Genomic DNA, 12,263 nt, shown 5'->3' with positions numbered 1-12,263 from the left:
AGCATCAGTTTCTGAGTGTTTTGTTGTTCCGTCTGTTACAGGATAGTAACGGTCAGGTCGCTGGCGGCGGCGTGTCCGTGTATTATTCACACGTACTCCAGATGCTTTTCTTCAGTTATTGCCAAGGGAAATCCTTTGCTGCCACCATAAACCGATCTTCGCTGGAGATAGTCTTGCTCTTCCCCATCAATATAAAGAGGTGAGATGACGTTGCCCCTTATTCCCCGGCCGTGCGGAGCCTCCATCATCACGCCTGTTGTCACACAAGTGCAAATGACCCATTGACAGTCGTCACAGATTTTGGTGAGGTTTAATCTTTATTTTCACATCAGTTCCAACGGAGGAAGCAAGACCTCCCCGGCGCTCTGCCAGTGGTCCGAAGTCATGAACCACCCCGGTCTGGTGTGTTGTGTTCAGCAGACCACAGGGGTCCCATTGGTGGTCATGGTAAAACAAGACAGTTTCCTCATCCAGGAGATTAAGACGCTGCCAGCTAAAGCAAAGGTGAGTGGCTAGCTGGTCGGATGCTGCGCACCGCGCATCGTCCGTGCTGCAACGTTTTACCTCTTTTGTAGATTCAGGACATGGTGGCCATCCGGCACACGGCCAGCAACGACCAGCAGAGGACGACCATGATTCTTCTGTGTGAGGACGGCAGCTTGCGTATTTACATGGCCAATGTGGAGAACACGTCGTACTGGCTCCAGCCGTCCCTGCAGCCCAGCAGCAGCATCAGCATCATGAAACCGGTGCGGAAACGCAAGCCGGCGGCCGTCAGTGAGTAGCAATTACTGCCTCCCCCGGTCCGCAGCGTGCGTCGGGTGCGGCAGGTCTTTAAGGGTAATGCAGTGATTTCTCTTTCTGAAGTGACACGGGCGTCCAGTCAAGTCACCTTCCCCATCGATTTCTTTGAGCACAACCAGCAGCTTACAGACGTGGAGTTCGGTGGGAACGACCTGCTCCAGTTATACAACGCCCAGCAGATAAAGCATCGCCTGAACTCCACCGGGATGTACGTGGCGAACACGAAGGTACGCTGAGCCAAACACTGCATCTGGGTCACCTCTCCATCCACACAGCTAATTATTGATCATCCTCTCGCAGCCCGGGGGGTTTACTGTGGAAGTCACCAATAACAACAGCACCATGGTGATGACGGGGATCCGGCTGCAGATCGGCACCCAGGCCATCGAGCGGGCGCCGTCTTACATCGAGATGTTCGGTCGCACAATGCAGCTCAATCTCAGCCGGGCGCGATGGTTCGACTTTCCGTTTACCCGGGAGGAAGCGTTACAAGCGGATAAGAAACTCGCCATATTCAGTAAGTGCTTTCTTCCCCCAGCGTAGATATTGTCTGCAGCGCTGACGTCACATTTACAGAGCTGCAGCCAGTCACTGGAGCCATTCAGAGCCGGTGAGCTCACTGATCAGCTGCAGCGCTGTAAATGAGACATCGGGAGCAGTGGCGGAGACTCGACGCTGGACCCCGGGAGGGTGAGAAAAGCAGTTTAAAAATAAACCAGCTGGGGAACGGGCTTAAAACCCCTTTAAAAATGACCTTTAATGATTACATGTTGGGGGCCCTGAAGGATCTGGTTGAAAGACTTGATTCTTCTCCTCCACATTTGCTCGTGTTTTAATACAGTCACCGTCATTTCCTTGGTTGTTGCTTCTTTCAGTCGGGGCCTCGGTGGACCCAGCCGGAGTCACCATGATTGACGCCATTAAAATATACGGAAAAACCAAAGAACAGTTCGGCTGGCCGGATGAGCCCCCCGAGGAGTTCCCCTCTGCCTCCGTGAGCAGCGTTTGCCCCCCGAACCTGAATCAAAACAATGGATCCACAGATGGCGAGACGGCGGCGCCGCCCTCCTGTAACGGCACCGTCATTGAAAGGTGAGCGGCGGTGCAGCCGGCACATCCAATGTTCTCCCGGGTCGGCACCGGCTAATGATGTGTTCATTCTGGGGTTCCTCCTGAGTTTGGGCCCCATTTTCTCTCTCGGCTTCACATGTTTTTTATTTTTGTTGTTTTTTTTTTTTTTTTTCTTTGCTCCTCAAAAGTTCTGACCCCGAACCTTTAACGATCTTGGACCGGTTAGTACGTCTTCCTTACTCTGCACGAGTGAGTGTGCGCACCGTCCCCGCTGGTGTACCTCCTGCGCTTGTTTGAGTTTTTCGCCCCGAGTGCATGGCGGTGTCTGGGTAACTCCGTGGTTGCAGGCGAATCCCACCAGCCCTTGTAGACCATGAGGCTGGTGTATGGCGGCTAATGACTGGGGGGGCTTTGGGCATGACAAGTGTAGGATCAGAAAGGTTTGATTCAGCAAAAGATCCTCTGAACCACCAGGGACACCACAAAACGCAGTCTGTGGCACAGGCCCATGGCTTTGAGCGGCTTGGCTTGCACCCAGGCACCTTTTCTTGCATTAACCCTTCACCTTTGTGACTTCCGACCTTCCTACCTTATACGCCTTAACCCAACGAGGCCGTACTCCTTGTCTTAGGCTGTAAAGAGTAGAAGCTTCATATACGGGAGAGCTGCGACTCTACAGACGTCTCTGACATGCTGCGTCTTTTTCTTCCGTACAGGTTGGTGGGAAGTTCCCTCGAAGCTCTGGAAAGCTGTTTTGCTTTCGGACCGGTGCCGGAGAAAGTAGGTGCTTGGTCTTGGGTTATACATGCCTCCCTTCATTCACACGCTAATTATTCTGATTATTCGGGTTAGGAGAAGAACAAAGCGTCAGCTCTGGAGCTGGCAACAGTCCTGCTCTCCATGCCCACGCCATCCAGCGTCCAGCTCCAGACCAAGAGCCTGCTGGCCAGTCTGCACACGAGCCGCTCTGCGTACCACAACCATAAGGTAAAGACCTGAATGTAAGCGGGGTCCTGCAGCGCTCCACTCACTGCATGTAATGGGGGTCCTGCAGCTCTCCACTCACTGCATGTAATGGGGGTCCTGCAGCGCTCCACTCACTGCATGTAATGGGGGTCCTGCAGCGCTCCACTCACTGCATGTAATGGGGGTCCTGCAGCGCTCCACTCACTGCATGTAATGGGGGTCCTGCAGCGCTCCACTCACTGCATGTAATGGGGGTCCTGCAGCGCTCCACTCACTGCATGTAATGGGGGTCCTGCAGCGCTCCACTCACTGCATGTAATGGGGGTCCTGCAGCGCTCCACTCACTGCATGTAATGGGGGTCCTGCAGCGCTCCACTCACTGCATGTAATGGGGGTCCTGCAGCGCTCCACTCACTGCAGTTAAGGGGGCGTCCTGCAGCGCTGCACTGCGTTACATGACGTTTTGGTTCCTCCTGTGCAGGATCAGGCTCTGCTGAGCAACGCCGTACAGTGTCTGAACTCCTGCGCACACGATGGAAAGGACCTGGACCCAGAAGTGTTCCAGAGGCTGGTGATCACCGCCCGCTCCATCGCCATCATGCGCCCAAACAACCTCGTTCACTACACAGATTCCAAGCTGCTTTCTGCAGAGACCGGTGAGGACACGGCTGCTGTCTGTAGGGCACACACACAGATTTACTTTGGAAAATATGTAAAAAAATCTTTTTTATTTATTTTTTTCAGATCTTGATGAAGGTAAAGATGTCGTGAAGACCAGCGAAGGAGAAGATGGGTACGCCTTCATTACACAACTGGTCAACCAGTTCTGGAAACTACATGCATCCAAACCCAAGAATGCCTTCCTGGCTCCGGCGTGTCTGCCAGGTCTGTGCTTCACGGTTTCCCTCCTTGTGACTTTAGTCTCCAGCAAGTGTTCACATATCCATCCTGTTCTGTGGGGTTTTTGTTTTTTTTTTGCAGGTCTTACCCACGTGGAAGCCACAGTCAATGCCTTGGTGGACATTATACACGGATACTGCACATGTGAACTTGACTGCATTAACTTGGCATCTAAAATCTACATGCAGATGTTGCTGTGCCCTGTGAGTGACTGTTTTTAGAGTTTTTGAGGACTTTGTTAGTTATAAAAAAAATACTACGCTTTACTTGACCCTTCACGTGCTCAGCCCGGTCTTGTCTCAGCCGCCGAGCTACTAAAAAATTGCAAATCCAGCTCTGCAAATTTTCCAGCTCCCATAGAAGATAATGCAGCGACCTCTGCGCAGCGCGGTGTTCTCCGGGCGGATGCATGGTCCAGCCGTCAGACCCGCAGCTTCTATAGATTTATGGCTTATCCTTCGTGTTTCCTATTGCCTGAGGCTGCAGCAGTTTCTCATTTTCTTGCTCTATTTCCAGGATCCGTCTGTAAGCTTCTCCTGCAAGCAGGCTCTAATTCGGGTACTCCGTCCTCGGAATAAACGCCGTCACGTGACTCTTCCATCCTCGCCTCGCAGCAACACGCCCATGGGTAAGAGCGGCCTTGTACCAACCGACAGCCTGCGAGCTGCATCAGGAGCCGCCGTCAGGTCCTGTTTCACTTCCCCTCCTGTGATGTGTGACCAGATGATTTACCCCTCTCGGTGTCACAGCAGCGAGTTTTACCCCTGACACTGCGTCTGTATTATTTCGGCTGAGATACCCACCTCCTCTTTACCCCCCCAAAGACTGGAGCGTCTCGCTGGACACCCGTACATCATCATTTCAATTCCCTCTAGGTTGGAGAGCTTGGTTTCCTTCAGGTGTGGCTGTCATTAGGATGCCTCCGCCATACAAGGACCTCTTTAACCGTGAGCACTTGGGTTTCTATCACCCTTGGCTAGGAAGGGTCTCCTTTCATTGTGGTGGTTATAGTGGTGTCACACGCAGGCAGCCATGTTGTTTAGTTGGGTGCTAAAGAATGAGGTTTTTGATCATCTCTGTTTCTGGCACCCAGGGGACAAGGACGACGATGATGATGACGAAACAGAAGACAAGATCCAGACTTCAGGGATGGCAAACGGAGAACACATCCGACAGCAAAGCCAAGAGCAGAATGAGGTCGACCACGGAGACTTTGAGATGGTGGTGAGAATTGTGTGTACTGACTGAGCGTCTCTTGTAACTTTACTGCTCACAACTTTACATAGTTTGATAGGAAAAACTAAACGCCGTTGCTTTTTCAGTCAGAGTCCATGGACCTGGAGAGCGCCGACAGCGTCAACAATGGCAACCCATCACCATTAGAGGCTCTCCTCGCTGGAGCTGAAGGATTCCCCCCAATGCTGGACATCCCACCGGATGCGGATGATGAGACCATGGTGGAGTTGGCCATCGCGCTTAGTCTGCAGCAAGATCAGCAAGGTAGGATAGCGATTAATGCCGTCTGTTGTGCCGTATAACCCCGAGACTCCCGACCACACGCTGACTGTCATCTCTGACACGTCAGGAAGCAGCAGCAGCGCGCTGGGTCTCCAGAGTCTTGGATTATCTGGGCAAGCACCGAGCTCCTCGTCATTGGATGCTGGGACCTTATCAGACACCACTGCATCAGGTAACGGTAGTGCATGCAAGCTGCACCGAGACGTGACGGTAGTGCATGCAAGCTGCACCGAGACGTGACGGTAGTGCATGCAAGCTGCTCCGAGACGTGACGGTAGTGCATGCAAACTGCTCCGAGACGTGACGGTAGTGCATGCAAACTGCTCCGAGACGTGACGGTAGTGCATGCAAGCTGCTCCGAGACGTGACGGTAGTGCATGCAAGCTGCTCCGAGACGTGACGGTAGTGCATGCAAGCTGCTCCGAGACGTGACGGTAGTGCATGCAAACTGCTCCGAGACGTGACGGTAGTGCATGCAAACTGCTCCGAGACGTGACGGTAGTGCATGCAAACTGCTCCGAGACGTGACGGTAGTGCATGCAAGCTGCTCCGAGACGTGACGGTAGTGCATGCAAGCTGCTCCGAGACGTGACGGTAGTGCATGCAAGCTGCTCCGAGACGTGACGGTAGTGCATGCAAGCTGCTCCGAGACGTGACGGTAGTGCATGCAAGCTGCTCCGAGACGTGACGGTAGTGCATGCAAACTGCTCCGAGACGTGACGGTAGTGCATGCAAACTGCTCCGAGACGTGACGCCACATGCAAAAAAAATCACTCTGCTTCCAGGGAATCCAGCCGACGCTTGCTCGGGGTAATGGCACCGCTTTGCCCCTAATAGAGCCGCTCTGTCGGTTGTTGTGTGGGGGGTCGGTGTTTCGCTGGCTCGGTAGTTAGAGACTGTGTTTTTACCTGTAACAGCTCTCCTCATGCTTATAGCTCCAGCATCGGATGATGAAGGCAGCACGGCCGCAACCGATGGTTCCACACTGCGCACCTCCCCAGCAGACCACGGAGGGAGCGTGGGCTCGGAGAGTGGTGGCAGTGCCGTGGATTCGGTGGCTGGTGAGCATAGTGGTACGTCTGTGCCCATTTAGTATGAGGAGTTGGACTGACGAGGAGGTTGTAGTGCGGCACGATACAAGAGCATGTCGTTCAGCCACCCACCCCGGAGCCGTGTGTGATGGAGGCAATGGTCGCCTGTATCCCTGGCATTTACCTGGGGGCGTTTGTAGGTTTTGTGTCACCCATTCATTTTTGGATGCCTGTCTTTCCAATAATCGTATGTCTCTTCTCTTCCAGTATCTGGTCGGAGCAGCGCATACGGGGACACGGCAGTCGAGGGTCACCCCACAGGACCGGGAAGTATAAGTTCTAGCACCGGCGCCATCAGCACCGCGATCGGACAGCACGAAGGTGACGGCTCGGAGGGCGAAGGAGAGACGGAGGGCGACGCACATACCAGCAACAGGTCTGTACGACTTTATAATGCAGTAACGCGAATAGCCAGCGGTCTGTAATAACGCCCCAGACTGAAGCTTGTTCGTGTTCCTCCATTAGACTCCACATGGTTCGTTTAATGCTTCTGGAGCGCCTCCTTCAGTCCATGCCAAGCCTCCGTAACGTTGGAGGAGTCCGGGCCATTCCCTACATGCAGGTACAATTCGCTCATCGTCCTCTCTGGCGGCTCGTCTTGGTGTTTCTTAACAGTCGACATGGCCTTTCTTCTCCAGGTGGTGCTGATGCTGACGGCTGACCTGGATGGAGAAGACGAGAAGGATAAAGGAGCCTTAGATAATCTCCTGTCCCAGCTCATTGCAGAACTGGGGTTAGATAAAAAGGTACCGGAGGGATGAATGCTCAGGTGGACGGATGTGATTCTGGACTGGTATCTGTAACGTCCCTCTCTGTAAATATTATCTAGGATGTCTCTAGGAAGAACGAGCGCACCCCCCTGAACGAGGTCCATCTGGTGGTCATGAGGCTGCTGAGCGTCTTCATGTCAAGGACAAAGTCTGGCTCCAAATCCTCCATCTGCGAGGTAAGTGGGGGGTTACTGTAGAGCACTGTCTATTGTCCCTGGCTCCTCTTCTGATTTCTGGGCCTGGTTGGGTGCCATCGCTGCGGTGTGACATTGCACTGGGCACAGAAATAAGAGGCGCCAGCAGGTACGGGGTACGGTCGCCACGTGCTTGAATTCCTCACTGCTATTTTTTTTTCTCCCTTCCCAGTCATCCTCCCTGATTTCCAGTGCAACAGCGACCGCTCTCCTAAGCTCAGGGGCCGTGGATTACTGTCTCCATGTCCTCAAGTCTCTCCTGGACTACTGGAAAAGCCAGCAGAGCGACGAGGAGCCGGTGGCTACCAGCCAGCTCCTGAAGCCGCACACCACCTCGTCTCCGCCAGATATGAGCCCCTTCTTCCTCCGCCAGTATGTGAAGGTGAGGAGCGTGACATTGACTTTGCTTTCTGCCTTCTTTTGGGGGATTTTGTTGTGACTCCGGTTTGTTCCCTCAGGGTCACGCTGCAGACGTCTTCCAGGCTTACACTCAGCTGCTGACCGAGATGGTTCTCCGACTACCTTACCAGATTAAAAAAATTGCCGACACCAATTCCCGCATTCCTCCACCCGTGTTTGATCATTCTTGGTTCTACTTCTTGTCTGAGGTTTGTATATCAACCCCCGATAAAAAAAAAAAACTATCAGTGCATCTGTCTCTTTTACATGTTTTGATTCACGCTCGTTTCTTTCTTTTTTGCTCAGTACCTGATGATTCAGCAGACGCCGTTCGTGCGCCGTCAAGTGCGGAAACTTCTTCTGTTCATCTGCGGCTCCAAGGAAAAATACCGCCAGCTCCGCGACCTTCACACGCTCGATTCCCACGTCCGGGGGATCAAGAAGTTGCTGGAGGAGCACGGGATTTTCTTGCGTGCGAGCGTAGTGACGGCGAGCTCCGGGTCTGCACTGCAGTACGACACGCTGATCAATCTGGTAAGAAGCGAGAAGTCCCATGTGTTCCTCTAAGGCCTGAAATGCAGAACGGGGCAAGGTCTGAACGGTGCGCTTTGTTTCAGATGGAGCATCTAAAAGCCTGCGCTGAAATCGCATCCCAGCGAACCGTGAACTGGCAGAAGTTCTGCATCAAGGACGACTGTAAGCTTCCACTCGTGTGAAAAATAGGGCTTCGTAGTAAAATGAATGCACCCAGATTTATTGGAGGGGCTAAATGTCATTTATGGCAATGGCCCTTCAATATTGCTCCAGATATAGGTATAGATCATTAATATCCCATCGGAGAGGTCCGAAGCCATCACCAATCACCCTTTACTCTGTCGCTTCATTGGGGGACACCGGACCATGGGTGTTATGGATGCACTTGGCTGCCGAGCGCTTGGCTGCCGAACTTTGCATTTACAACCCTTTGTCGCCCCTTTCCCCAGCGGTCCTGTACTTCTTGCTCCAGGTCAGCTTCTTGGTGGATGAGGGAGTGTCTCCCGTCCTGCTGCAGCTCCTCTCTTGCGCTCTCTGCGGCAGCAAGGTCCTTTCCACAGCATCCGGTTCCTCAGCTGTACCATCGTCAAGCTCTGGGCAGTCGGGATCTCAGAGCAAGTCGTCAACTAAGAAGAGCAAAAAGGAAGAGAAGGACAAGGAAGGTAAGAGTCCTGTAGACATAACGCTGCGGCCATATCACCGCTGCAGCAATCTGTAATCTGCTGATCTGTTCCAGGTGAAGGGTCCAATAGTCAAGAGGAGCAGCTCTGCACCGCGCTTGTCAACCAGCTGAATAAGTTTGCAGACAAGGAGACGCTGATCCAGTTCCTGCGCTGTTTCCTGCTGGAGTCCAATGCCTCGTCTGTCCGCTGGCAGGCTCATTGCTTAGCGCTGCACATCTACAGGTTGGTGAATCCACCACCCCGGCATCCTCTTTATATATTTATAACCCACAGTATGTCATGGGTGGCGATGCACACAGACCTGCGGGTTGGACCCATCAGACTTATTGTGACTCTGGAAATCCCAGGTCCAGGTGCAGATGACACTTTCTGAAGTCCCAGCCAGTTATCGTGATACCTGATAGAGCGTCAATGTAATCGATTTTAATTTCCATTTATATAAATTTCTGATTTCTTTTCAGGAACTCCAACAAGGCCCAGCAGGAGCTTCTCCTCGACCTCATGTGGTCCATTTGGCCAGAACTCCCGGCCTACGGACGCAAAGCTGCTCAGTTTGTCGATCTCCTTGGATACTTCTCCCTGAAGACTCCTCAGACAGAGAAGAAGGTGAGTGTGCTTAGATCCTGGCTCGTTAACCGTTTTGATATTAACGGAGTGATTAAATACTTTATCACTTGTTACTTCAGTTTAAGGAATATTCCCAAAAGGCTGTTGAGATCCTGAGAACCCAAAATCACATCCTGACCAATCACCCGAACTCTAATATCTACAAGTAAGACACGACGAGAGGTCGGACCCTCCTATCCTGCTGATAACCCGACCTCAGCTGTGTAAATTTACCTCCATTTTTCTCCGATTTTTTTTTTTTTTCCAGCACGCTTTCCGGTCTGGTGGAGTTTGATGGATACTATCTGGAGAGTGACCCGTGTCTCGTCTGCAACAACCCTGAAGTCCCGTTGTGTGTAAGTCCCCGGCTGAACGGTTTCTTACCGTGGTGAAATATTTTCTATGATTAATTGATTTTTCTCTTTTTTTTTTTTTTTGGGGCAGAACATCAAACTTTCCTCCATCAAAGTGGACACTCGTTACACAACTACCCAGCAGGTGGTGAAACTCATCGGAAGCCACACCATCAGCAAGGTGACCGTGAAGATCGGAGACCTCAAACGCACCAAGATGGTCCGAACCATTAACCTGTACTACAATAATCGCACCGTGCAAGCCATCGTAGAGCTGAAGAACAAGTGAGTGTTGCCGGCCGAGTTTTATTCTTTATGACCCCCACGTTTAGGCAGTTCTATTTTCCATATTTGTCTCCCATTACTGAAAAGGTAAGGTTTTATTTTATTAACCCTTTCCTCTCGCCTTCCGTTCTAGACCTGCCCGCTGGCACAAAGCTAAAAAGGTGCAGCTGACTCCAGGGCAAACAGAGGTGAAGATCGACCTCCCGCTTCCCATCGTCGCCTCCAACTTAATGATCGAGTTTGCCGACTTCTATGAAAACTACCAGGCTTCATCGGAAACTCTGCAGTGTCCTCGTTGTAGCGCCTCCGTACCGGCCAACCCCGGTGTATGCGGGAACTGCGGCGAAAATGTCTACCAGTGTCACAAGTGCAGGTCAGAGTGCAGTCCGGGGTTATATGATCCCTGCAGTTTTTTCTTTTTGCAGTTTTTTTTTTTTTATGCTTTATTTTTTTTTTCCCTCTTTAGATCCATTAACTATGATGAAAAGGATCCGTTCTTGTGCAACGCTTGCGGATTTTGCAAATATGCCCGTTTCGATTTCATGCTGTACGCAAGACCTTGCTGCGCCGTCGATCCCATTGAGAATGAGGAGGATCGAAAAAAGGTGAGATGGCGGCGGGCTTTATGTAGTCGTACGTGGGTGAGGCGGCGGCGGGGTTTATGTAGTCGTACGTGGGTGAGGCGGCGGCGGGGTTTATGTAGTCGTACGTGGGTGAGGCTTATTCGTTGCTTTATCAAAAGTTTCACAACTTTCTTGTGACCTTTTTGGATTTTAACTAAGAGATGAGCAAATCGATTCTATGGCTGCTGGACGGGAGCCCTGCAAAGCTTCTCCTACCTGCATGTTTTCTGGCTATTGGGCCCGGTGCGACGTCACGCATGTTACACTGGGCCTATAAATCAGAAGAGGTGCAGGTAGGAAAGGGTTTGCAGAGCTACTGTCCGGCAGCCATTGACTCCCCATCAATCTGATAGTTGCTGGTTCGATATGTGGGACCTGCAGCTGTCTCAAGAAGTCTAGAGGTGCCACCTCTCACATTTACTGCGTTTTTTTTGTCCATACTTTTCATTTACAGGCCGTCACCAACATCAACACGCTGCTGGACAAGGCGGACAGAGTCTATCACCAGCTCATGGGCCACCGACCACAGCTAGAAAACCTTCTGTGCAAAGTTAACGAAGCCGCCCCTGAGAAACCTCAGGTAAGTGCCCCCTCTGACATGCAGATTACCCCCCTCATAGCTGGTCCGCTGTCTTACATTGCTCGGCTTTTCGTGTCTTCCTTGTATAGGATGATTCTGCCAACGCCGGAGGGATCAGCTCCACCTCGGCCAGCGTGAATCGGTACATCCTGCAGCTGGCGCAGGAATACTGCGGCGACTGTAAGAACTCTTTTGACGAACTTTCCAAGATCATCCAGGTAATATCGCTAACCTGAATACGGTCAGTGATGATGGGAGATTATTGCTCCGGGGCAGTTTTCTGATGGCTGCCATCTACTTTCTCAGAAAGTTTTCGCCTCCCGGAAGGAGCTGTTGGAGTACGATCTGCAGCAGAGAGAAGCCGCCACCAGGTCGTCCCGCACCACGGTGCAGCCCACGTTCACCGCTAGTCAGTACAGAGCCTTATCCGTGCTCGGATGCGGCCATACATCCTCCACCAAGTGCTACGGCTGCGCCTCAGCCGTGACCGAGCACTGTATCACCCTGCTCCGTGCCCTGGCTACCAACAGCACCATACGGCACATCCTGGTGTCACAGGGGCTCATCCGGGAGCTGTTCGATTACAACCTGCGCCGCGGTCCTGCATCCATGCGTGACGAAGTGCGACAGGTCATGTGCCTGCTCACCAGGTAGGGTCAGCTCGCGTAGCATTAACCCATGCGCTGCTTTTTTTTTTGCATTATATCTTATTTTGATTTATTTTCCAGGGACAATCCAGAGGCCACTCAGCAAATGAACGACCTAATTATCGGGAAAGTATCTACGGCACTTAAAGGACACTGGGCAAATCCAGACCTGGTAAGTGTGAGGTCTCGGTGGTGATCCAACCGCTCTGAACCTTGATCGGATAGCTGGGCCGCCCCCT

At 52.2% G+C, this 12,263-nt stretch overlaps 1 protein-coding gene across 15 annotated transcripts in view; it reads left to right on the top strand.

Annotated features, from left to right (window-relative positions):
• UBR4 (ubiquitin protein ligase E3 component n-recognin 4) overlaps positions 1-12,263 on the top strand; it is a 41,692-nt gene that overhangs the window by 15,691 nt on the left and 13,738 nt on the right. For 2 of the 15 annotated variants that reach the window (XM_073656193.1, XM_073656186.1), the window contains exons 43-80: positions 42-199; positions 333-504; positions 576-777; positions 868-1,031; positions 1,105-1,321; positions 1,680-1,896; positions 2,064-2,096; positions 2,592-2,655; positions 2,728-2,862; positions 3,323-3,497; positions 3,586-3,726; positions 3,823-3,944; positions 4,258-4,369; positions 4,617-4,688; positions 4,835-4,974; positions 5,064-5,241; positions 5,327-5,431; positions 6,177-6,332; positions 6,558-6,726; positions 6,816-6,912; positions 6,989-7,096; positions 7,180-7,296; positions 7,487-7,696; positions 7,773-7,922; positions 8,020-8,247; positions 8,331-8,409; positions 8,697-8,909; positions 8,984-9,152; positions 9,392-9,536; positions 9,617-9,702; positions 9,805-9,892; positions 9,981-10,174; positions 10,308-10,547; positions 10,641-10,779; positions 11,252-11,377; positions 11,467-11,595; positions 11,684-12,027; positions 12,106-12,196. In XM_073656193.1, coding sequence (XP_073512294.1) covers positions 42-199; positions 333-504; positions 576-777; positions 868-1,031; positions 1,105-1,321; positions 1,680-1,896; positions 2,064-2,096; positions 2,592-2,655; positions 2,728-2,862; positions 3,323-3,497; positions 3,586-3,726; positions 3,823-3,944; positions 4,258-4,369; positions 4,617-4,688; positions 4,835-4,974; positions 5,064-5,241; positions 5,327-5,431; positions 6,177-6,332; positions 6,558-6,726; positions 6,816-6,912; positions 6,989-7,096; positions 7,180-7,296; positions 7,487-7,696; positions 7,773-7,922; positions 8,020-8,247; positions 8,331-8,409; positions 8,697-8,909; positions 8,984-9,152; positions 9,392-9,536; positions 9,617-9,702; positions 9,805-9,892; positions 9,981-10,174; positions 10,308-10,547; positions 10,641-10,779; positions 11,252-11,377; positions 11,467-11,595; positions 11,684-12,027; positions 12,106-12,196 — 5,685 coding nt within the window. Of the gene's footprint in view, positions 1-41; positions 200-332; positions 505-575; positions 778-849; positions 1,032-1,104; positions 1,322-1,679; positions 1,897-2,063; positions 2,097-2,591; positions 2,656-2,727; positions 2,863-3,322; positions 3,498-3,585; positions 3,727-3,822; positions 3,945-4,257; positions 4,370-4,616; positions 4,689-4,834; positions 4,975-5,063; positions 5,242-5,326; positions 5,432-6,176; positions 6,333-6,557; positions 6,727-6,815; positions 6,913-6,988; positions 7,097-7,179; positions 7,297-7,486; positions 7,697-7,772; positions 7,923-8,019; positions 8,248-8,330; positions 8,410-8,696; positions 8,910-8,983; positions 9,153-9,391; positions 9,537-9,616; positions 9,703-9,804; positions 9,893-9,980; positions 10,175-10,307; positions 10,548-10,640; positions 10,780-11,251; positions 11,378-11,466; positions 11,596-11,683; positions 12,028-12,105; positions 12,197-12,263 lie in introns of all 15 variants that reach the window. The other 13 variants (XM_073656182.1, XM_073656181.1, XM_073656195.1 and 10 more) reach the window with 11 other exon arrangements.

This window comes from Phyllobates terribilis, unplaced genomic scaffold (assembly GCF_046119375.1).
Source record: "Phyllobates terribilis strain yellow unplaced genomic scaffold, ASM4611937v1 Scaffold_12__6_contigs__length_324123572, whole genome shotgun sequence".
In the NCBI taxonomy this organism is placed as follows: Eukaryota; Metazoa; Chordata; class Amphibia; order Anura; family Dendrobatidae; genus Phyllobates; species Phyllobates terribilis.
This window is presented reverse-complemented; position numbering and strand designations above follow the sequence as displayed.